The 26,498-nt window shown below is 41.3% G+C and overlaps 1 protein-coding gene across 1 annotated transcript in view; it reads right to left on the bottom strand.

Annotated features, from left to right (window-relative positions):
* The window catches only part of LOC103590685 (rho GTPase-activating protein 26), a 278,026-nt gene extending 257,296 nt beyond the window's left edge, over window positions 1–20,730 (bottom strand). The window contains exon 1 of the mRNA XM_008572978.1: window positions 20,577–20,730. Coding sequence (XP_008571200.1) covers window positions 20,577–20,730 — 154 coding nt within the window. The remainder of the gene's footprint in view (window positions 1–20,576) is intronic.
* Window positions 20,731–26,498: the final 5,768 nt, after the last annotated feature.

Raw genomic sequence — 26,498 nt, 5'->3', positions numbered from 1 at the left:
CTTTAAAGCAAAGGATGCTTGAGGCCATCAGTACTTAGAGTTGCTTATGGTTTTCATGGTTTGCTTAAGGTTTATGTTTTTTAAAATATCAGTCTGCGTGCCATGTGAAAAATGGATTCTACTTCAATAAGATCACTAAGTTTCTGGGTGGTCCAGTGAATAAGAATGGTTCTGCCTATGAAAACAGGAGAAATACAAAGGGGGAAAATATGATCCAGCAGAGAGTCTTTCCTTCAGCTAATGGCTTATGATTTTCAACAATCATGGTCAACAAGGGTAGGCCCAGATATAAGGTCTTTCAGCTCCTCAGAGAAGTGTTACCTGACTTATATAATCTAAAGTTGCCTCCACCCTCTACCATCCATCACTCTCAATCTTATTTTATTTCCATCCTGGCACTTCTTCTCACTATCTGAAAGTATCCTGTTTATTTGTTTACTTGCTTAATTTGTCTCTCCACCAAAATATAAGCTCCACGAGGCTGGAACTTTGTCTTGTTCAGAGCTATCCCCCCAATACTTAGAACAACTAGTATGTAAATGAAGTTAAATATTTGTTGACTGGGTTAATGAAGAACTTATCTTTACTTCTACTCAAAAAAAAAAAAAAAAGATTCTACAAGTCCCCAGTTCTGGATTCCTTTCTAGGGCAATTAGCTTCCCACATGGGTTGTTATAACTAAAATGGCTTCAGAAATTCAGCAGGCATGAGAGAGAAGAATTTCCTTGTCTTGGATCCCATAATCACCCAGCCTAGATACGTATCAGAATGTCTTGTGCTGTTGTTTCCCTCAGAACTACCCAGGCGTTCACATCTGCTGAGAGGCTGGAGTGTGTAGGGGTTGGGGGGGGGGGCGAAAAGCACAATGAAACTACCAGAGTTTGGAATGGGGATAACTCAGAGAACTGAGATCACTGTCTTCCACTTAACACCAACAATTATATAAAAGGCAACTTTTTGTTAAGTACTACAACAGATACTTATGTTAGACTCAAGGAAGAACTCCTTGTTAGAGGTCAGCTACTTGCTCAAGAAATTGATGGTGTTCACCTCTGGGTAGTGAGCCAGGGGTTGGGACAGGAGGGGCACTCATGTGATGTGCTGCTTTTATAAGGATTTTTGATAAGTCAGCACCCCAAACCGTCTTGAACGGATTGCAGAATCTTGTGGCTGGATGTGTTTAAAACCAAGACATCTGGTTTAGTTCAATATAATGCTGATCAGAGTACGAGGTCCAGACTAATTTCTAGAGATAATTTCTAATACAAGGATTTACCTCCAGTAAGAAAGCCAGAGACCCAGATGCAGAGACAGCACAAAGACTTTTTTTTTTTAAATGCCTATCTCAGAAAAGGAGAGAATAATTAGTCATTAGAGTAGCAATAGCTGCTGTGCTTTTGTGCCAGGTGCTCTGTGCATGCTACCTCATTTAGCCCTTACAATGCTCTCAAGAAAGCATTATTGGCACCATTTTATAAATGAGAAAACACAAGACTTAAGGGGCTAGATTAAGATTATGTAGTCAGCAATAAAATACTGGTAAGAGCAAAAGGGTTGGCATTAGACCAAGGTTCAAATCCTGACTCCAACACTTTTTAGTTGTATAAATTACTTAACTCTCTATGCTTCAGTTCTCTAGTCTATCAACAGAGATAGTAGTCCATACGTCATAAGACTGCTGTAAGGATTCAATGAAATAAAGTCTGTAAACACTTAAAAGCATCTGGCACACAGTAAACACTTAAATGGTGGTAGATATTCCATTACTATTATTATGGTTCAAATAAATTTAACATAATGCTTTCAACATATGAGATTCTGCATTCTGTGGCACTCTGAAAAGATATCTTCTCTTTGTCCCCAAGTTTCTGCTTAATGAGCAGGAAAAAAAAATAGGGGAAAGAGGAGCAAGCAGAGAGATGCGAGCTCGATCTTAAAGATATGGAAAGAATCTTAAGAGCAGCCTATGTGAATTTATCTTAAGGAGATAATGATGACGTTTATAAGGATACTCATTATGGACTGGTTAATAATCATGAAAAAAAGAGAGCGATACAACGTAATTGTCCAAAAGTAGGTCATTAGTTCAAAAAGTCTTGACGCAGCATACCTGAAATATTATGTAGCCACTAAAAACCATCTTAGAGAGCAGTTAATGATACGGAAAGATGATCATGAGCTATTGAGTTGAAAAGGTTATAAAACCAAAATGAGTATTTCTAATCAGTAGTATTGGCAAATTTGCATTTTCTCCTTTTACTCATCTGTAATTACTAAATTTTCTCTAATGAACAAGTATTGCCTGTATAATCAGAGAAAAAAAATTAAAAGTTTCTGGATTTTTTTTTAAATGACTAATCTATATGAAGACAGAGACAGGGGAATATATGTCTCAGAAGAAGGCAAAAGGAGCCACCTAATATTATGGCATTGATGGGTTTGTGAACTGCAGGACTGGCAACTCAAGGGTGGGAGATATAGGCCATCTACCTTATCCAGGTCTCATTTACATTATGTTCAAAATATGTTATTCTTGGAGATTCTAGATGGAGTACCTGTAAAGACTCAGATCTCAAACCCAATTTCCTGACCTGTCCCAAATAGGTTTCTAGGTCCCTAATTGGCATTATAAATACACAATTATATCTGGAGCTGTTCAACTAACCCAAATAACATCCTCTGATTCAATGTCCCCAAATTTCTCTTCTTGAAATACAAATCGTTAACCTACTTTGTTGAAGACAATTTTAATAGTACTCCCCCACCCCAATGATAAAAATGGAAAACCTGAGGCTTGCATCAGGTCCCATTAGAGTAGCAGAAAATAAGCACCTAAATGCTCCCCCATTGGAACAACTGATTCACAGTCACCTCAAATCTGGGAGTCATTTTAGCTATAATCATAGAACTCTGGAAATCTGTTTCAGGTCATTCCCATTTACAAAAGGCTTTGTTTTCCCCATAATCAAGATATCAGGGGTCAGTCAACTCTGTAGCTCTTTGGCAAGGTAAGATGGAGATGAGGGAAGGACAAATACAGTGAAAGAATGAGAGGAGGGAGAAAAGAATAAGGAAAAGAAAAAGGGAGGGAAGCAAATGAAAGAGAAAACATACAGATGGTAGAGAACATGTTCTCCACCTTTGGGCTACGATTTCCTAGAACAATACACGGTCCTCAATGAGGAAGAAGGGCATTCATGTTATGACTTTAGACACCCCCAAGCCAACGCCATTATAACACATAAGAAATTTACTTCTTAAAATGGTTAAAGCTGAAACCCTCCAAATGCAACTATCCAAATCAGAATATTACTGGAAATTTTTTCCTCTTTAGAAACAAAGGAATGCACCTACCTATTGGGTTTTAGGTTCTTCCTTCTCATTCTCAAGCAGGAAATACTCTCTCAAAAGCAAGAACAACACCAAGGGCAAGACATGACAAAAGAGATGCTAAACCAGGGGCCTACAGGCACTCTCAGGAATGAGAGTGAATTAGTCCTGGTGCACTAGCAAATCTGTCAGAGGGTAAAGAGCGAGAATAGTGCCAGGTCCAAACATCCTGGCACTGAAATCACAGCACTTTGAGGAGCTGTGAATTGTTTGGATGCAAGAAAGGAAAAGTATATGTGACTTACCAAGATCAAGGGACAAAGCAGACAGGCAATCACCACACTTGGAGCCATGGGTTAAAAACCTTAAGAAAGTGGCTGCCTACGCCTGGGGCGATGGGAAGGATGGGGAATATTAGCTAAAAAGTGCATGGTTTCTTTGAGGGATGATGAAAATGTTCTAATATTAATTGTGGACATGAACACAAAATTCTGTGAATATACTAAAAAGCCATTGAATTGTACACTGTAAATGGGTAAATTGTGTGGTATGTAAATTGTATCTCAATAAAGTTGTTTTTTAAAAATCATAAGGAAGGACCTCCAAGGTCTCTGCCCACCATCGCCTACCCCGACGCTGGCTCATTTGGAGAGCTCAGTTATATGGCTGATTGAGATGGCACATTAAGAGATGTGAGTCATCCTTCTCTAGCCTGACATTTCACAAGTTTCTTCCTTAAGATAACCATCAAAAAACACTTCAGTCTTCTTTCTTAGAGAGACTCAGTCTTGAAGAAGTGGGGATTAGACCTCAATATTCAGAACCCAGACTTGTGAAAACAAGCAAATTTTAAGCTGTCTTCATCTGGTGGTCATCTTCACACATGAATTCTGTGCTGCTTCAAGCACAAAACCCCAAGCCCTATAGGGCTGTATCTTTTCACTGCAGTATGATATGAAGTTATGCTGGCCAGGAGAGGTGGGGGAGATGAGAAGCAAGCCAAAGTCATATTCCAAGACACTGAGGCCAAGAGCTATCAGTTCCACTCCAATTTCCTATGCAATGGAGCAGAGCTTCCCTGCTGGGGAACTGATTACAAGCATGCTGGCTCCTTAAAGAGGAAACAGGATTGCTTTCCAGAGAGAGAACCATCTTGCTGCTCTAAACGGAGCTGGTGACATGGTAACCTGCTAACCTTGCACACTGAGCTCAGGACAGTCGGTCAGAAGGCTGGGAGATGGCAGCAAGGCCTGGCTAGCAGACACAGCAGGAGCAGTTGGGAGCCATGGCCTGCAGATGCTGAGGCATTCATACCCAGTGCCTGCCTGGCCTCCAGCTCCCACAAAGCAATATTGTCCACAGCAGGAGATGTGTGGCTGACGATCTGCTGGATAAGCCGCCCAGGGCAGGGTTTGTGTCATACATCTCCATGTACTAGTCAGATACAAAAGCAAGAAACCCCTGTCTTTGGAAGAACAGCCCACAGAATTTCTTAAGAAGCAAACAGCAGGGTGCAAGTAGCACTGGTCTCCTTGTGGTGACACCTCACCCCAGGGTCTCACCAGCAGTAGCTGTGGTCTGCTCAGTCATCCAGTCCTCCTCAGAGGGCTGAGAGCCAGCTAAGATCAGAACGAGAGAGGCAACTGAGGAGGGAGGAGCTTTGCCAGAAATGAGTTGCCCCAGGGCACCTCCAAGGCAGGAGGAAGAGATCAGCTATCTCTGGGGTCGGGGGCAACTCACCCTCCAGAGCCATCAGCCACTCTTTCCTCTACCCAGCACAGAGTTCCCCTAGTTGTGCAACAGCTCAGCTAGCTCATTATGCTTCCTGAATGTTTTTAAAGAAAAAATGTGCAACATAATTACAGGCTCTGGCCCCAAATGACTTTAACCCTGACAAGACTCGCTGTGGGGAAACGTCTGCCCTGTGATTGCCCAGGAGCATAAAATGTCCTTTCAGGAGCTCTCCCATCCCTGCCCCCACCCCAATGACACAGAAGGGGCCAGGCTCACAGGCCAACCTCATGGAACAACTGGGTCCCAGGCACGGAGCCACATGGGCTGAGATATTCTGAAGTTACTAGAACTTTTACACTCCTGAAACACTCTCCATCATTCCTTGACCTGCAGTAAAGGAATATATTCACCTTTAAGAACCACTATTTTCTAACAAGGACAATCTAGTAATAGCAATAACAGCAGGTTCCAAATACAGGGCACTTACCACGTGCCTGCTTACAGTGCTAAGTACAACATCTACAATTATCTCATCTGTTCCTCACAATAATATTATAAGGTAGATATTTATTATTTACCCCTGCATTTATGCTGCTCTCCCCAGTTTCACCTCTGAAAGTCAAATCCCAAGGCCTCTGGGTAAGCCCTCACCCAAACTGGCCAGGACATCAGTTCAAAGTCTCTCCAACCCTCTTCTACCCACTTGCTGCGACATGTTGATACTCCCCAGGGTCTCAACCTCCACTCTCTTCTCTCACTTCATGCCAGTGATCCTTCACCTTTGCTGCAAATCAGAATCACCTGGAGAGTTTTTAAAATTCCCCATGCCCGGGTTGCAATCCAGACAAATTATATCAGAATCTCTGGGGGTGAGTGCCAGGCTCCTTGGGTGACTGCAGCATTAGGCAGCTGAGGCTGAGAACCACCGCCTACGCCTCACCCTTATGGACTCATTCACTCCAAGAGCCTCAAATAACACCTGGGGAGACCCAGACCTATACCTGCAGCCCCCATCTCTCTCCAGAGCTCCAGACCTGTGCTTCCTACCACCTAATGCATGTCTCCATCTGCATGCCCCACAGGAGCAACTCAGCAAGGACACACCTTACTTGACTCTACACCCCCATCACACACCACAATTCTTCTCCTGGAGTATGCAGTTCAGCTATCCCCCCAAAGTCTGACAGGAAAACTCTGGAAACACCCATGACTCCTCCCTCTCCGCTGTTCTCACCCCCTACTCAGTCACCAAAAGCTGTTGACTACATGTTCTCCTCTTCATTCACACCAGAACATTTCCAAAAAATGCCATGGAATCCTGCAATCTACTCTATAACTTATCAGTGTTCCCTCAAATATTCAAATAATGATTACACTGAGTAAAACAGATTTTCAGCAAAGGGTACTCCCTGCCAGATGCTCTGTGTACTCCTTGGCACACAGCCACCTACCCTGACACCTGTACCCTAGTCTGAGAAACACATCCTTTCCTTCCCTCTCCCCCCAGGCACGATGGGCAGATGGTGTCCATTCTTTCCCTCTTTTACGCCTTAAGACAGTGTTAAGCAGAGAGTGAGTCTCATATCACTGGAGAAATATGAAATTATTTTAGGTGATACAATGGCACATACTTTTCAATTCAATGGAAATTTAAAGATTATAATTTAATGACTATTTGACAATACATTAGAAATGAATATTACTAACCACATGAAACCTGTGGTTTCTCAATGCAGATTCAAAAGTTCCCTTTTGAAAAAACTGTATTTTTTAATGACTAGACTTTTTTAAAGTAAATAAATGGTGGTAAAGGTGGAGCAAATATAACAGAGATGGCCTTTAAATGATTGATATTTAGGAATGCTGCCTCTTTGGGCTTGATAAGCCTTCCCTCTCCTTTCCCAAAGGTCTCTGCTCCCCCAGAGACCCTTTTAAACTGCTATCAATCATCTCCGTATGATGTGGACTACCTGTATTTCCCTGCCTCCTCTCAAGACTCTGGGCACCTACAAGATGGGGACTGCGCATGCTATGTCCCAGAAATCTGCTATGGTAGTCTTCTATGCCAAGAGGAGCAGGAGTCACAGGCAATGGAACAGAGAACATGTGGCATGATCCTATCCTCCATCAGAGGGAAATGCTAAGCTCTGCAGGAGAAACAGCCAGAGAGAGATGTCAGACAAAACACACACTCACCAGTTCCCAGGAACTCCAGTGCTCACAGGGAAGCTTCCATGACAGACACAGTGTGCCTACTAGCCCAAAGTCATGATCTTCAGTCATCCTAGGCAGGAGATTGCCCTCCTTTAACACCTGCCAAGCCTCCTGAATAATACATACACTGCACAAAGATAAAAACTCAACAGTACCATTAGTGGGAAAGCAACCAAGTTCCCTGGGGTACTAACATTTGAGTGATTCCTACATACAGCTGTGTCTCATTTTAGGGAATGATTCTTGCTGTGGTATTAAATCCCAGAATTGACACTACATACAAACAGAGGAGGAGGAAATGGAGAAAATCCTAAGTATTGTTTTATTACAGAGACCACTCTGTAATAAGGTCTCTAAAATAGTGACTTTCCTTCCTCCTCCAAAGTTATTATTTATAAAATTCAGTTCACTCAAAACTTTTCAGAAACACTGCTATGAAATATTTTTCAAAATGAAAAATGTACACATCCTTTGGCCCAGCAGTTCCGTTTCTAGGAATCTGTCCTACAGATCTATTTATTCATGTGCCCCATGCCACAGGTGCCAGGATGTTCACAGCAGTACCACTTGTAAGCATGAAATGCTGGAAATAATCTAAATGTCTATTATTTAGGGGAATGGTGAGATAAACTAAGCTATATCCATACAACAGGATACAATGCAATGCTACCAATGAGTTAGCTCTATGTGTACCAATGTAGAATAATATCTAAATTATATTAAAATAAAACAAGGTGCAAAATAGCGCATATGGCATGCTACAAAATATATATTGGGTTTATATACCAAATTTCACAGACAAGCATACATCAAAAAATTCTTGGAAAGATTTGTATTATCTTTCAATTCTATTTTTCTGTGAATTTTTTGAAGTACCCGTGTGCGTGTGTGTTTGCTGGCACATATATCTGAGAAATGCCCAAGATATTGATAAAATGTTGCCTCTGGGGATTGGGAGACAGGAGGAGTTGTAAGGACACTCACATTCCTTTCTATCTGTTTTGAATTGTGTACCATTTATAGGTATTACCTATTTAGACAATCTTCTAAAATAGAAAGAGATATGAATTAACATAAAAATGCCTTTTTTAAGATTTTATATATTTGGTCAACAGATATTCATTGTCTACAACTGACCCACAAATGTAATAATGAGATATGCAGTCAGGAATTTGCTACAGTTTTGGTCCTATCTGCTCGACAGTCTCTTTGGCACAGAAACAGCCAAAGTTCAACTCAGTCTGCTCAGAAATCTATCTAAAGTCTTACAGAAGGAGCCAGTTCAAGTTTTCAAAGTGTTCAAATTAGCCTGGGATGAACTTAAAAGCTGACCTGATAGCACAATCAGATGAGTTTTGAAACCTACCTGTGGTGTCTTTACAAACCATAAAAAATAGGGTTTATTTTGGCTTTTCATGTGTGGCAGCAGCAGGAATCAAAGCATAGCTACTGGCTTGGAGAATCCAGCTGGTTAACAAGATTTGGCCCAGAATTCCCTAACCCTCAAACCTTTGTCCATCCAGCAAAGAAAACACACATACACACACCACTCTAACCCCAGGAATCTCCTCTTTCTAAATATAGGTGGAAACTGCCCAGTCTCCAGGCTCACCCTCTGCAGCATTCTGTGCCTTCCAACCAAGGTGAAATGAGCCAGACATAAACATGCCATGACAGCTTCTGGCCTACACTGCCAAGCTGTCTTCCTTATTATTTCCTCTCTTTCTCTATTCTGGGTTTCTACAAAAAAATGCATAATTCCCAGGGACTCTAATTTTTAAAAATTCCTCTTGCCACTAATGCTATTGTTCTTATCCTAACATATGTGATTTCCTTCTTGATCTCTGAAATTTGAGGTTGGAATCAACTTTAGATATGGGCAATGCCCCATCAATCTCCCAATTTTACCTGTAAGAACCTGCAGCTCAGGAAGGATATCAGATTAGTCCAAGACTAATAAGGCCACATCCAATATATTGTAATCACTATCTCTCTCTCTCTCTCTCTCACACTCTGTCTCTCTCTCTCTCTCTCTCACACACACACACACACACACAATATTTTTTTTTCTATCCTCTGGTTCTTTTAGAATCAGTGTCAGTGCCTAACAGAGGGCTTGTTCAGGATGCTTCCAACTTAAGCAAAAGGTTAAGCTTCAGAAACAATCTAACACACTCAAAGGAGCACCAGACAAATATCAAATGGCTACAGGGATGCAAAGGACTCAAACAATAGATGTCAAAGAGCTTGTAAAAACTGGAGTCAGCAATAATTCCCCTTCAAGGAACCTATCCCATGGAAATGATGGGATCCACACACAAAGGTGGGTGTGCAAATAATCACTGAGCACATTTTCTAATAGTGAAAAACTGAGACAATCCAAATATCCTTTAGTAAGAGACTGGGTAAATCAGCTATGTTATACCCACATAGTAGAACTCTCTGCAATCATTAAAAAGAATGTACTATGTACATGTACTGATATGGGAGATCTCTAAAAAGAAAAGCAAAACACAAAAATAATAGTATGATCTCATTTATGAAAAAAAAATTTAAAGAAAAAGGACAAGAAAAAAAGCATACCAAACTGTTGACAGTGGTTAACTCAGGAAAGGGGCCACTTTACTCTGTATACTTCTATACTCTTTGATTCTTTTATAAGAATGTATTCAAGACTACCTGTGTCTTTTTTTTTTTTTTTTTTTGGTCTACGCACTGTAAGATTAGGTCATTCATTCACACTGCTAATTTTCCACCCAAACCTAATCTTCCTTCTCTATTTCAGAAAATAGTACCATCAGCCACATAATTGCTCAGGCCAAAAGTATTTGAATCACTTTTATTTTCTCTTTTCTCTCATAGCTCACAACCTGCGCAACAAATGCCATCGGCTCTACTTCCAAATATACAGAGTACCTGACCACCATCTCCAATGTTGCCACCCTAGCCCAAGTGCCATTGTTTCTTACCTCACCTATTACAACAGCTTCCTCTCCGGTCTCCTTGCCTCCATCCCTGCCCCACTACATCTATTCCCCACACAGCTGCCCACATGATCTTTTTAAAACACAAGAAGGATCATGTCACAACTTCCCATGGCTGCCCATCACACCCAGAATGAAACCCAAAGTCCTTTCTTAAACTCAAGATCCCAATGATCTGGTCCTTGGACTCTCTACTCATTCATTTCCCATCACTCTGCTCCAGCCACAACTGGCCACCCCACTGGCCCTCAAATGACCTTCAATCTCCCCTTCATGATTCCTGCATCTGTTACTTCCACCCCAAAATCTCTTACTCTAGTCTAGGGCTTTGGAGGACATGGTAAGAGCACAGCAGGGGCTCCATATTTGTTAAATAAAAGCCTTTTTTTGATGGCAAAAAACCATAATTTGAAACACGCTGGGTTATAATTTAAAAAATTAAAACTAGGGTCAATCAGAAATTTAAATATAGAAAAATCACTTTGACTATTAGCTTTATACTGGCATCCCTTCCTTGGCTAATTTTTAGAAATGCAATGGCCTTGACAGGATAACAAAGTCCCCTGCAAGAGTTCATTCGTGATAATGGTTCTTCCCTGGCTGTTTCTCATTTTGTCAACTCAGGGTGGTTGAGATCATTAGCTTACACTTGCCGGAATCAGGAAGTCCAGCCTGTGACATCTGCCCAGAGGGATGCTGACTGGTCTAACTAGAGTAGAAACCTGGACCACAGTCTCATAAAAACCACCTTCCTAAGTCCTGAGATACTGAAAATGACCAGTTAAATAAATCTAAGGTTGAAGTAAAAGTCCTCAAGAGGGCAAATAGAGAAAACATTCTAAGTGCTGTTCATTTAATCATCAAAAGTTTTATGGGACAAAGTAAAGAGTAGAGAAAATTTGAATAGACATTTAAGCAAAGAAGATGCACCAATAGCCAATAAAAGCATGAAAAGATGCTCAACATCATTAGTCATTAGGGATATGCAAATTAAAACTACAATGAGATACCAATCACATCCATTAGGGTGGCTACAATCAAAAAGAGAAACAATAACAAGTGTTGGCAAGGATGTGGAAAAATTCGAACCCTCATGCATTGCTGGTGGGAATGTAAAATGGTGTTTCTGCTGTGGAAAAGTTTGGCAGGTTTTTAAAAATTAAACATAAGTTTGACATATAACCCAGCAATTCTACCCCTGAGAAATGAAATTAGAAGCGAACACATATATCTATACAAAGACAAGTATGCAAATATTCATAGCAGCATTATTTGTAAGAGCCAAAAACTGGTAACAATCCAAAGGTCCATCAGCTGGTAAATGCATAAACAACTTATGGTTTACAAAATGGAATACTCTTCAGCAATAATAAGGAGCAAACTACTGCTACATGCTACAACACAGATGAATCTTAAAAACATCATGCTAAGTGAAAGAAGCCAGATACAAAAGACCACATAGTATATGATTCCATTTAGCTTAAATTTTCAGAAAAAAATAAATCTACAGAGACAGAAAAAAGGAGATTATAGATTAGTGTTTGTCTATGGCTTGAGGTGAAAATGGAGAGTGCCTTTAAAGAGGCACAAGGGAGCCTTCTGGGGTGATAGAATGCTCTAAAACTGAATTGGGGTGATGGTGCACAACTTTGTCATTACAAACTACTGAGGTGTACACTTAAAATGGGTGAATTTTAAGACATGTATATTATAACTCAATAAAGCTTTTTAAAAAAAAATACTCCCCCAAAATATGCTGATGTGAAACAAATGGCTACTTTGAACAGAATAAATGTAAATATAATATTCTTCTGAGAGATACCCATGATAAATTGATATGTTAATTCCAAGTGTTATGATCATTCTGAGGAGGAAAAAAGAGACGGAGAGAAAAAATATCTTTTTATAATTTTAAAGGAGAAAGAATAGTCTTTTTAAATGATAGTTGCTGGCTATTAAAACTCAGCAATAGGATATTCCAGCAGAAAAAGAGATGAAATTCTAATCCATGCCATAACATGGATGAACCTTGAAAACATTATGTGGAGTATACTAACATTTATAAAGCAAATGTATTTCACAGGGCCTAGTTTCCAAAGCCCTGTACTTTCATGTTTAACCTAACTTTTTAAAATTACATATAAAAATGTTAAACTTGCAAAAGACAGGAAACTTTCCCCAGGCTAAAGTCTCTGTTGAAGATAAAGAATTGTAACACAGCAAAATTGCTGGCTCTCAAGGACAGACATCCTTGGAGCAGGTTAACCTGCTGATTGATATGTTAAGAAAGTTGCTTTATTGTTATGTAAAAATACTGAGGAAACTGCTGTAGGAAAACACAGTATTTGCTAAGAAGGAGCTTTTGTTGATGTATTGACTTAACCTTTTGCAAATTGCATTATGGAATATCACTTTGTTATTTCACTGATGTTATCAGCCTCTATTGTTAAACTATACTTAGCCATATGTTCTTTTTCTGTAACTTTCTGGTCTGGAGAATAAATACTGAGACAGAACCCCAGTCCTGTGTTAATTTCCCAAAGGAGGAATGCCTCTCTCTTGAGGGTTCCAGGAAATTAACCCCTTTGGGGTGTCTCACTGCACAGAAGAAATGGGCTTTGAGTAATCCTTTTTGCATCTCTGTCACCCCATGTGAGGAAAAACAACAACATTATGCTAAGAGAAATGAGCCAGGTACAAGTGACAAATATTGTATGATTCCACTTACTTGAGGTACCTAGAACAGGCAAATTTCTAAAGAGAGCAGGAATAGAGGTTACCAGACGCTGGGGGAGGGGGAAAATGAGGAGTTATTGTTTAATGGGTACAGAGTTTCAGTTTGGGAAGATGAAAAGTTCTGGAAATAGTAGTGATGGTTACACAACATTGTGAATGTGGCTCATGCCAGTAAATAGTATACTTAAAAATGGTTACAGTGGTGAATTTTGTTATGCACGTTTTACCATAATTTTCTCAAAACAAGAAAATAAACAACCCAATTAAAAAACTGGGCAAAATATCTAAACAGACTCTTCACCACACCAAAGAAGATATACAGGTATACAGATGGCAAGTAAATCTAAGAAAAGATGCTCAATATCATATGTCATCAAGGAATTGTAAATTTTTTAAAAACTGTGATACCACTACACACCTATTAGAATGGCCAAAATCCAAAACACTGACAACACTAAACGATGATGAGGATATGCAGCAATAAGAACTCTCATTCATTGCTGGTGGGAATGCAAAATAGTACAATCACTTTGGAAGACAGTTTGGCAGTTTCTTACAAAACTAAACATATTCTTACAACATGATCCAGCAATCATACTCTTTGGTATTTACCCAAATGAGTTGAAAACTTATGTCCATATATAAACCTGCACACAAATGTTTTTATCAGCTTTATTCATAATTGCCAAAACTTGGAAACAACCAAGATGTCTTTCAATAGATGAATGTATAAACAAACTGTGGTACATCCAGACAATGGACTATTATTCATCAATAAAATGAAACGAGCTACTAAGCCATGAAAAGACATGGAGGTACCTTAAGTTCACATTGCTAAGTGAAAAAAGCCATCTGAAAAGTCTTTACACTGTTTGATTTCAACTATATGGCATTCTGGAGATGGTAAAACTAGGAAGACAGTAAAAAGATCAGTGGTTGCTAGGGGCTAGGTGAAGGGATGGATAAATGGGTGGAGTGCAAAGGATTTTTAGGGCAGTGAAACTATTTTGTATGATACTATAATGATGGATACATTTGTCATTATACAAAATCCACAGAATGAACAACACAAAAAGTGAAAACTAATGTAAATTATGAACTTTAGTAATATATTGATATTGGTTCATCAACTATAACAAATGTACCATGCTAAAGCAAGATGTTAAAAACTCCATACCCATTTGTTCCATACGATTTTATGAGTAATATAATTACTCCTAAACAAAGCAGGTTGGTATCAAACATACTTTGGAAGTTTATGCTGTTCAAGAAGCATTCATCCCACTATTGCAAAAAGCCTATACTTAATTTTAAAGAAGTACAAAAGGATGCCAAGGTTTTAAAGCACACAACTCTTAATGTTGATTTTTTTCACTCTTGTTTTAATGAGCAAAGAGAATGAAACATTTACCTTACCAGATCAGACCAGAAACTGGTGTCTGGCCTCTCTGTTCAATGCTCTTAGTTTGAGCATTCCTAACCCAAAAATCCAAAATGCTCCAAAATCCAGAACTTTTTGAGTGCCTACATGACACTCAAAAGAAATGCTCATTGGAGCATTTCAAATTTCAGATTAGGTATGCTCATTGAAGTATAATGCAAATATTACAAAATCCAAAACACTTCTGGTCCCAAGCATTTCAGATAAAGGATACTCAATCTGTATTACTGAGTTAAAAGACCATCACTGATAATCACCCAATGCTACTCCAAAAAGAAACTTTGCCACTTTACAAAGCCAAGAGAGATTCAGTCTCCCTCATCTGCCCCTCTAGCCTACATTGGTTAATTAAGCCCATGATGTAGAGAGAACTACAAAACTTCAGAGCACAATACAAAATCTTAGCTAGTCTTCCCTCTCCAGGGCTCAGAGTCTGAAAAACAACTGGGACAATACTCTCACTGAATCAAGCACCTGCTGCATATTTCTCCTTTTTAGGGTCTAAATCTATGAAGGATTTGCATCTTCACTGCCAGCATCTTTGCTGAAGGCACTGAAGGGTAATGTTCAAGAGAAGGCCCTGCAGTTCATTGCCAGGTTCAAATCTTGGCTGTACAACCTTCTAACTGTGTGACCTTGGACAAGTTACCCCAACTATAAAATGCAGAAAAAAAAAATACTCATCTCACAGAATGGTATTAAGGACTAATGAGACAATGTGAGCACACGGCAAGTGCCCAATAAACGAGAGATGCTAGTATTCTTATTAGACTGTCTACTTATTTTTGTTAAAATTCACTGTGGTTGCCTTGGGGATGTGATGAAGGACAGAGATCTCAGAATTACTAACCACCAAGAATGCAATGAAAAAAGCACATATCTCCAAAAAGTCTCACGAAAGTATAGGCTTAACTAGAGATATAGAAATACATTCACTTCATTTTGTAAAAAACGTGTCACCCAGAAGGATACCAACCACAAAGTATGATTTTATTCAGTGGCACACACTCTGCCCCAACTTGACTGAAAGCTCAGATGGAGGGGGCTAGATTTTCAGTCTTGTTTTGGTTATCTCCTCTGAGTCCATCTAAGTATCACGAACTAGAATAAGTCCATTCCCCTCTCATGGGTTAGAAACACAAAGGCACACCTGGGTTTCTCCAGGCCTTAGGACATGGTTCAGTCTTTGAGACCTCATCTTCACACTGATTTGAAGGAGAACAATTTATCAATTCAAAGTTTCCCTACCTGAAATTCAAATCAAGAACTCTGTGCCTAAAGATGGTCACTAACATTTAGGAGAAAACAATTAAAATTGTACTTTTAATGTCCAGAACAGGCAAATCTATAGAGACAGAAAATACAATAGTGGTTGACCAGGGCCAGGGGAGTTGGGAGGAAATGGGGAATGACTGCTAAAGAGAATGGGGTTTCGTCTGGAGTGATAAAAATGTTCTGAGGTTGATTATGATGATGGTTGCACAACTCCACGAATGGACTAAAAACCATTGAATTGGGTGCTTTAAATGAGTAAGTTGTATTGGTAATGTGAATTATATCTCAATAAATTTGACATTTTGAAAATTGCATTTCTGCCTCCCCCACTTTGGACTTTCAGAATAAGGGTACTCTATCTGAGAAAGGAGAAGTCAAATTTTAAAGGGTAATATCCCCAGCAACAAGTCAGAAATCAATTGTCAAAATGGAAAGAAACACAGTTCCTGAAAACCCACACCATCCCTCAAAACCAACAGCCTAATTCACTTTCATTTCTATAAAACCACATTTGGTTTTCCCTTAAGTCCATGAGACAGCCAAACATGAAGTCCAATGTTTGCAAATTCTGCAAGGTTTTCCTGCAACACAGAGAGGCAGCAGGCCTAGCTACTTAGCAGGGAAAGTTAATCTAGCAAAAAGGTTGAAAATTTAAGCTTTCAGAATATTATTAGGAACAGAAGAGATGTAAGGAGGTTTACTTTTTTGTTCCTTTTTAACTTGTAGAGCTTTTCTGGCATAATCACAACTCCAGGATTCTGCCCACCAGTGGTTAATACAGTAGGCACTTCGTATTGGTAGGTTCATGGAACCCATGGAATCTTGTAATTTGGATTCAACCAAACACAGATCAAGATTATTCAGGAAAAAAATAATAAGAATAAGAAATAACAATACAACAATAAAAATAATACAAAATGCTAAAATATAGTATAACAATTATTTCCAAAGCATTTGCATTGTATTAGGTATTATAAGTAATTTAGAGATTATTTAAAGTATACAGGAATGTGTACGTGCAAACACTATGCCATTTTATATCAGGGACTTGAGCATCCTCTGATTATGGTATCCACGGAGGTCCTAACCAATCCCCTGCAGGTACCAAGGGATGACTGTACACACAACTGTGTAAGTTACCCATAATTGGCATGAAAGAGGCATGGGCCTAACTCCCTGCACCCAAGCCAAAAAAATGTCCCTCTGCTCTTAGTGACTTTTGCTCTAAGAATCATCAAGTCTTGACAACCCTGAATGGTAGAAGATGATAATACCAGCTACCATTAATTGAGTAGTGTAGTGTGCCAGGCCCCAATTTAAGCACTTTCTTTATGTGTACTGTTTCATTCAGTCCTCAAAATAACCCTATGAAGTCAGTGTGGCTATTCCCATTTTACAAAAGATGAGCCCAGGCTTAGTAACATGCCCACAGTCAAACAACAAGTAATTGGGCTGGCCCAGTGGCGCACTGGAGAGTGCGCCGCATGGGAGCACAGCGGCGCTCCCGCCCAGGGTTGGGATCCCATGTGGAGACCGGTTCCTGCTCACTGGCTGAGCGTGGTGCAGGCGCAACACTGAGGGTTGCGATCCCGTTACCGGTCAGTAAAAAAGGAAAAAAAAAAAAAAAAAAAAAGTAATTAATGGGGTCAAGATTTGAACCCAGGAAATCCTAAAACTCTTAATCCTACAAGTCTGAAGTCATCTCCAGCCTCTATCAGAGAAAGAAAAGAAAAGAAAAGAAAAAGACAACACACAAAATCTTCTTCACTGAGGGCCAGCCCGTGGCTCACTTGGGAAAGTGTGGTGCTGACAACACCAAGTCAAGGATTAAGATCCCCTTACTGGTCGTCTTAAAAAAAAAAAAAAAAAAAAAATCTTCACTGAGACACCAATTATCAGGTCAGAAGAAAGGGTCCTGGGTGAATTGAGTCCTCACAGAAAAGACCAGGACAAATCAGCACTGGAAACAACTGACTGGGAGTCACCAAGGCTCTACTTCACATCCGCTTTCTCCAAAAGCAGAATTTTTTTAAATGTATATCCCAAATTATTTTATTGCTTATCTTCTTCATGTCCAGACCAGAGGTCTGGGCTCCAAGGGAAAGACTTCAGGGATTCACTTTTATGGCATCCATAGCTTTGATCAGTTTCTCAAAGGGATTCAAGAAACAAATTATGTATGAGAACCACTAACCTAGGCCAAGCTAGATGACAGTGTTACTTCAGATTTAAGGGCACTGACTTGGGAATTTGACAACTGTGTTTAAATACACTTAATTGCTAGGTCACTTGAGCAGGTTACTGACATCTCTGATCCTCAGTTTCCTCACTTATAAAGTGGAAGTAATAATAACAATTATCTAGCTGAACTTTGGCAATCACTGGAAGCCAGTTTTATTGCTTCTGATTTAATACACAAAGCAAACCTAAACCCAAAGATCTACAAATAATAGTTATAAAATAAATATAAAATAAAATAAATAGGGTGATAAAACCATAAAATTTCAGAGCTGTAAGAGACTGTAGATCATCTAAACCAGTGTTACTTATATAATTATGTATTTATATTTAAGTTGTATTGGCTTCCATTTACAGTGGTGATAAAGATAATCTGAAGAAAAATAATGCACAAATACTAATACACTAGTATACAGTATAGTAAGCACCTCATCCTAACAGAATACCTAAAATCTGGGAAACAGTAATTGACTCCACGCTCTTATTTTAAGAGGTTACATGACCCGTTCAAGTAGTTGTTAGCAATAGAAGAGCAGTTAGTAGTAGAGCTGGACGTAGAAAGAACAGAATACCTAGTTTCCCATCAGTCTCTCCTCCAAGTTATAGGGCTATTCCATTCCATTAGACAACCTAAACAACTCTTCAACCCCATCACTGCAATGTTTCTTTCTACCCCCAAAATTCTTGCCCCCCCCCCAAATAGCAGTAGGCAAATTGCCAGTCAGCCAAACGCACCTTCCTCAGATTCAAGGCTGAGATACAAAATGCAAGTCCAAATTCTATCAGGCTTGGTCAAGAGGTTCTATTCTGGGCAAATGATGAGCAAGAACTCCACCACTGGTTCAGACCAGGTGGGTTCAAAAGCTCTAGCCCTGCTGGCTAGAGCTGTTTGACTCTGGGCTAGTGCTTCCCCCAAGCCTCTGTTTTCTCGTTTGCAAAATGAATAAATGCATATGAGATAATTCATGGGTGAAGCAGGGCCTGGCATAGAGTATGCCTCCGCGGCCACAGGGGCAGCAGAATATTCACTGCTACATCCTCAGTGCCTAGTGCAGTACCCAGCACATAGCAGGCACACTAAACATTTACTGAGCAAATCATAAGACCAATTAAAGCCGGCCTGAGGTTTGGTCAAAATTCCTGGGCCCAATATATAAGTGGGCCCCTAACTTACTCCAAACCAAGGATGGCCCTGGGCATTGACAAAGGAAGAGACTGTTCATGTTTTAGGTAAGGCACACCCTCCTGCAGAGAACTTGCCTCTGAGAAGCTTTGTTAGTCGCATCACAGTCTTGCTTCATTTCACCCCAAAAGACTGGCACTTGCTGCCCTGGCATTCCATTGTCTCCTCAATGAAAAGAGACAACAGAAGCAACAGGCTCACAAAATGACATCTCAGGCTCTTAACTTCTGTAAGTCTCCTTTAAATAGGCCTGTGGACAATTCTCACAGGTAGAAACCTACTCTGCTAAGGCAACCTTTCTTGGCTGAAAGATACCACCTATTAAGAAATCCATCATAGAGAGAGAAAAAGTAAGAGTCAAAGACAATTCCACTACCTGCCTTCATGTTGCTCCTGATTCTCCAAAGGAAGATGGACTGAACTATTTTTAAATGGGTAGACTGAAAAGACATCGAAAGACATCCTCACAATCCAAGGTGTTCATCCCCAAAGCACTCGTATTTGGCCAGAAAGAGAAACTCTCTGGCTCTGCAAAAGTCCAGCAGAATGCAAATTTCATTTCTCTCTTTATAACAAAAGGGAAAAAAGCAAAAATGGTTTTACGAAAGGGCCAAGAACCTTTAAAATGAGTCTAACTTCTCCCTTCTGAGTGCGGACTAAAGACATTCCATCTCAGACCTTCGAGTTTTCAAGGATAATGGGAGAGGCAGAACGAAGAGCGAGGGAGGGCACAGGGAGAGAGTCAGGATATGTTCATTCTATTTTTAAACCCTCGCCCACAGTTTAGAGTAAAGGAACACTCTGATTCTCTACTCCCACCCCTATCACCTTCTGCTAAACACAAGAATCAGAACCTGCACGCGTATATGGCACTGATTCTAGATTTGAGGATTACTGGCTGCCAATACTCCAAGGAATCGCGAGCTAACCAACCACTCCACCCAGAGAACCTGGCGACCCTGACTCGGCTGGAGCTGCGTACAAGGAGCGAAGCAGTCACAACCCGCCGTTTCCCGAGGGATGGCAGCGCCCCCTTGGCAGGGCACGCTCCATTCCCATGGCTGGGCACCCAGGGGGGAGCAACTCTTCCTCGAAGGAAGCCGGAGTCGTGGACGTGCGGCGCGCCGGGCACTCTACTGCCATTCCCGGGACACCTGTGTGCCGCGCACACCCGCCCGCGCTGCCCCAGAGCGCCACTCTTGCTCCGTCACCTCCCGGCCACCCCGAACCCAAACGGCTGGGCGACGGGTCTTTTCCCTCATCTGACGGTTGCTGGCTCGCCCGTTTTACGTATCCTTCCTGCCTCAGTAGAAGCACCGACACCCGTCACTCAGTGCCCCAGGGGCAGAAGCCCGGCAGGCGCGCGAGAGACCAGGGCTGAGCGCCGCCCCACGGCCCCTCCCGCCCCGGAGCCGCGTCCCGCCCGGCTGGGGGCACTCACTCTTGAGCGCGCTGATGAGTGACTTCCCGTCCTTGATGAGCTCCTTGATGAATTTGTTGGTCTTGTCCAGCTCAGCTTCGTGCGACTTGAGCGTCTCTCGGAAGTGCGGGCTGTCGAGGCAGCAGTCGCTGAACTCCAGCGCGGGGAGCCCCATGGTGCCCGCGGCGCCCAGCCGGGGGGCGCGCCTCCCCCCCCGGCCGGCACCTCCGACGGCTGCCGGCTCCACAGGTGTGGCGCCGGCTCGCTCCCCGCTCGGTGTCCGCGGGAGCGCACGACTCTCGAACCCAGCCGGGATCCTCCCAATGGGCGGCTGCTCCGGCGGCGCGCAACGCAGCGGCGGGCAAGCAGGAAGCTCAGTGCCGGACCCGCAGCAGCACCGGGAAGCGAGCGAGCTGGAGAGCGAAGTGCAGTCGCCGCCTCCCCGCCTCCTTCGCTTACTCGCTCTCCAACAGCCTGGAGCGCCCTCTCACAGCAGCCTCGGCAGCGCCGCCGGCGTCCGGGACGCTCGAACCTGCTAGCGATGACCTAATGCTCGCCACACCAATCAGCGCGCCCTCCTCTGCCCGACCCCCGGGCCGTCCAGAGACGCCCGACCCTTCCGCGGGCTTGATCCAATCAGAGAGGTCTGGAGGCGGAGCCTGGGGCGGGGCTGGGGCCCACGCCACCGCCTAGGTCCGCAGAGCAAGCTCCACCCCCTCCCTCCAGGCCGGTGTTGCAGACTCCGAGTCGTTGGGGTGAGTGCTGCTGTGCTTGGTCCGCCGCCGCCTGGGACCTTGCCTGCCTGCTGCGGCCCAAGTCCGAGGTGGTAATAGTGCGTCTACTGGTCTCGGGAAGTGCCGAGCATGAAAAATCTGGGAATTAGGGAATGCAGGTCACCACAGCCCGCCCTGCACTACTGGGCAACCGAGCTTGCACTCAAAAAACAATCCTCTGCCGCGGGAGAATCCTGAGCGCCCCGAGCGACTACAAGCTCCTCTTCCAGCCAAGCAGAAAATGTTGTTTGCATCTTAAAATTGTCAGCTCTTTTTGCCTGTAGTCCTCCCACCCCCTACAATCCGTCCCTCGGCCACTCCTCAAAACCCGCCCACTGCTGCTCTTGGCCAGGATCCATATCTTTACGAGAATTTCAGCCGCCGTTATCTTCCTGCTCAGCACCTAGCACAATTTTACATAATTATGTGCAATGCCTGTTGTCCTTCGCTACTCGGTGAGCCGCAGGAGGGCACGTGCCACCGCAGTTTTCTTGTTCGCTGTTGCATTTCAACACCTAGAACGGTGGCTAGCATTAAATAACGGATGTTAAACGCTTACCATGTGATATGTATGCTGCGGTGATTGATAAATATTTGTGGAATAAATGAATGAATCCTTTCCCATGTCACTCTGCACCTCCCACCCACAGTGCGTTGCCCGGTCGTCCCTCTGTTCAAACACAGGACTCACTTGTGCCAGCTCACTCAGTGCACTTGGCAGGCTGGGTCCCACAGAGTGTCTAGTGCTGAATTGTGAACTCCTCGAAGATAGTGACTGTCCTTGAATAAATTATTTCTATGTCCAGGAACTAGCAGCCCTCCTTCAGTTAAGTGGGGTTTTTTGTTTGTTTGTATTTGTTTGTTTTTAAATAAGTCTGCTGTGTGCAGGCACTAGCCTAGATACTAGAGATACAAAGATGAATAACAGAATGAACTTGACTGCTGTTCAGTCAGTGAGAGAGACAGAAACAAAGAAGCAATAACAATGCTGTACGATAAGTTAGGACAGAAGGCCTGGATGCTTGGGAACATGGAGGAGTTTTAAACCCAGAGGTCAGAGAAGGTGTCCCATCTATGTTGAGAAATTGATTTATTTACTAAATGCATAAATAAACGAATAAATGTGGTCTATTTGCTAGTTATCTCTACAAATTTAGGCTTGGTAGCAGGCCCAAATAGCTATTTGATAGATAATTACAACCTGAAAATAGTCGTTCTTCACTTGCCATGGATGAGAAAGATCTGGAATGGAAAATCCATAAAAGTATCTGTTTAATGCTTTATCTTGAGCCCCTAAGGTAAGTGTTCTAGTTATCTATTGATACATAACAAATCACACCAAAACTTAATGATTTAAGGCAACAGTCATTTTATTTTCTCTCCTGATCTCAGTGGGTCAGGAATTTGGGGAGGGTTTAGCTGGGTGGTTCTGGCTTGGGGTCTGTCCTGTGATTGCAGTCAGATGGTGACAGGAGCTGGAGTCACAGGTGGTTAGCTGGGCATCTCCCTCTCTTTAGGTGGACTTAGGACTTCCTCACAGCATGACAGCCTCCAGGCTCTAGTGTGAACATACAAGCTCACGAGGGAAAAGCTGTATCATCTTTTATGAACTAGCCTTGGAAGTTACACTCTTCTACCGCCTTCAGTGGCTGCAAGCAAGTCACAAGCCCACCTAGATTTAAGGGGAGGGGAGTTAGACTATGCCACTAGATGGGTGAGTGACAAGAATGAGAAATATAATTTGTAGCCATCTCTGAAAAATATAATTTCCCACAGTGGGCCTGGCACATGGTATTCAATAAATGTTAAAGGAATGAAACAAAAAGAGATCCACAATGATTTGTTTTATCCCATGATGAATATTAGGTAAATGTATAAAATAATATATGTATTAATGATAATAATAACAATAATATATTAGCTGTCATTGGTTAAACTTTTAGTTTGTGCCAGGCACTATGTATTTATATACATTTAATTCCCACAAGGTGAGACTTGTAATCCCCATTTTTCAGATGGGAAATTGAGGCCCAATGTTGTAATTTGAACCAGGTTACCTACCTAAGTCGTCTGTGTGGCACATACATGTACACAAACAACTTAATATGCCCATTCATGGACAAATATGTAAATATGTGTATAATGTGTACATTTCTTATCAATATAATCCACAATTTCACCAAAGAGCTCCTACACTTTTGGCAGTATTATCAGAAAAAAAGAATCAGAATGCAGCAGTATTGAGTATAGAAACCATCACTGGAAGGTGCAGTTGTCTCTCTCCTCCTAGAAAATAAGCTCCTTGGGGTAGGGATTTTATGTTATTCAATGCTGCAGACTCAGCCTACATCAGCCATTGGTACTTCAGAGTTGGTCAACATCAATGGGAGGGACACAAGTTTAATAAGGAAGAAGCAACGACTCATGTGACAACATAGGTTATGGCCGTGCCATGCAAATAGAAGAGAACAGTTAAGTCCCAGAAACCACTTTTATATGAAATATAGAAATAATTTAGACAGAGTGAAGTCTTTCTTGAGGAAGTAACCGCTTGAGCTAAAGCCGACCCAAAATATAGAAATAATTTAGACAGCATTATTTGGCCTAAATTCTTTAGATGAGTGTTTGAATTCCTTCAAATTAAACAATTAGTCCAAATAGTTCAGCTTTCAGTATCAATGTATTTTAAATCTATGTTATTTCCGACATCAGTTGTCCAATTAACTTTACATCTGCCGTACAATTACCCCCCATTTGTAGAAACTTCACCACTGTCCAAGAACTCCCATATATGCTGTCTCTGAGCTCACATAATCAGAGGAGGGATGGCCACTCACTCATCGCTTCCTGAACACAATCTTGAGAGCAGGGCTGATGCACTATGAAGCATTCATGGGTCCTCATGTAACTGAGAAGTCCAGGAACAAATCTAGCTTTGAAACAGTCTCTGGAGATTTGGATGATGATGTTAGCACAAGGTGTCTCTCTCCATCCCTTGAGCTGACCCTTCCTCTATGTTGGCTTCATTCTCAGTGACTCTCTCAGCTTCTCCATACTTACATCCAGCAATATTAGCAATAAAGGAGTTTTCTAAGAATTCCAGCAGAAATGACAAGGCTGGAGCCAGGGATAAAACAGCCTCAGTCCAAACACATAAAGCACTGGGGGAGAGCTGTTCCCCCAAAGGACAAGCAGCGTTCTGTTAACAGGGAAAGAGGGAATTGCTCCTGAACAGGGAAACAATAATGGGCAGTACACCTTACCTGTCCCCAAACCGCCTCAAAGTGAATGCTCCCCCTGCTGCATTCCCCATGGGTTTATAATTCTAGTTAGCGCTTATTCTTTTTATGGTCGAAACCATATGTTGCTTTACACAGTGATTTCTCCTTTGCATTATTACTGGATGATACCAGTTTTCCCATTTTAAAATAATGATTTGGGGTTGATGTAAATGTTCTATAGCTCAATTATGGTAATTGTTACACAGGCACCTCATTTGTCAAACATCATGGGTGCATTTTATTGTATGTAAATTACACCTCAATTACAAGCTGATTTAAAAAAATAGTGATGGTGGTGGTGCTGATGATATTTATTAAGCTTTTTCTATGTATTAGGATCTGTGCTAAGCGTTTTATTACATTTCCTCACATAATGTTTACTGTAATCTTGAGAAGGAGGCACTGCTACTGTAACCATGTTACAGATAGGAAACTAAGGCTTAGAGGAGTAAGGTGCCTAAATCACATAGTTACTGGTGGAACTAGGCTTGGAATTCAAATCTCTCTGTCTTAAATAACTATCTCTGTATAAAATGTCTATAAGAAGCACATTTTATATATTTAAAAAATTAATAAATAATAGTATCCAAACACCTGAAAGTGGAATGAAATCACACATGAATGAGAGAGGAGATATCATATTCTGAAGTGTATGTGTTCTTGCAAGACATTTTGCTGCTATGTCCCAAATATCAATAATTATACAAGCCCCTAATTTGTTTTGGCTTTAAATCCCAGGCCCTACAATTTATGTAGGAACAATTGACTGAAGTATACATGAAATTCTCATTTTTCTTGAAAAAAGAAAGAATATTCTTATAAAGCTTTGGCTCATGGACCTTTAAGGGAGCACTTATTTAACATTCTTTGGCTCAAGAAATTAATGAAACTCATATTATTTGTACTGCACAAGTCTGTTTTATATATTAGCAATATTTTTATTTCTGCTTTTTATGATTTATTTATTTTATGCCTGCTACTTTTCTACCTAATAGCCAATCTCTCTTCCTTACTCAGTTATTGATAAAGTACTTATATAATTTACTATGTACCACACACAGTTCTAAAAACTTTGCTAATATTAACTCAATTAATCTCTTAACCCTATTTTTATCTTATCTCCATTTTACAGAGGAGGAAATAAATGAATCACCAAAAGTCACATAACCACTGAGTGGCACAGCTGAGATTCTCACCGGTAGTCTATCTGCAGACTTAGGCTGTGTTACTAGCAGAACCCCAGTGTGCCCAGCTAAAGAATTCAATTCTTCAGGCTTTCACACAGCTGGTGGTGGCCATGTGACACTTTTCTGGCCATGGAAATATAATTGGAAATCTGCTGGGTGGGGCTTTGGAAAAAGTTTATGTTTTTTTAATAAAGACACAGCTGACACGTACTTTTTGCTTACTTCACTTCTCTATTCTTTTTTTTTACCTTGAGTGTGGATGCAATGTATGGAGTGGCAGCAGCCATATTGCAACCATGAGGATGCATGTCACATGCTCAGGATAGTAGGCTGGGAAAATTGAGGAAACCAGGTGCCTCAGTGACATCATGAGCTACAACCCCCACCCCAGAGTACCTGCCTCCCAACCACTGATCACATTAAATGGAAAAAACACAACCTATTTGTTTAAGCCACATTAATGGGGTTTACAAACAATATGATATACTAATTACAAAACCTATTGTTTCACCTCCTCCTGAATTTTGACCATCTGCATTAATGCATAATCCTTAGTAGTTTCTAAATTAGAAAACCATTAATTTTAAGGATGATTTCTTAAACATTTAAAAACAATATCTGCATTTATGGGGCAAAAATGCGTATTAGTGAGAAAAGGTATTTAAGAAAAAGGATAACCCATCAATAAAAATAAACTTGTTC

Source organism: Galeopterus variegatus, unplaced genomic scaffold, assembly GCF_000696425.1.
Source record: "Galeopterus variegatus unplaced genomic scaffold, G_variegatus-3.0.2 Scaffold858, whole genome shotgun sequence".
Classification (NCBI taxonomy): Eukaryota; Metazoa; Chordata; class Mammalia; order Dermoptera; family Cynocephalidae; genus Galeopterus; species Galeopterus variegatus.
This window is presented reverse-complemented; position numbering and strand designations above follow the sequence as displayed.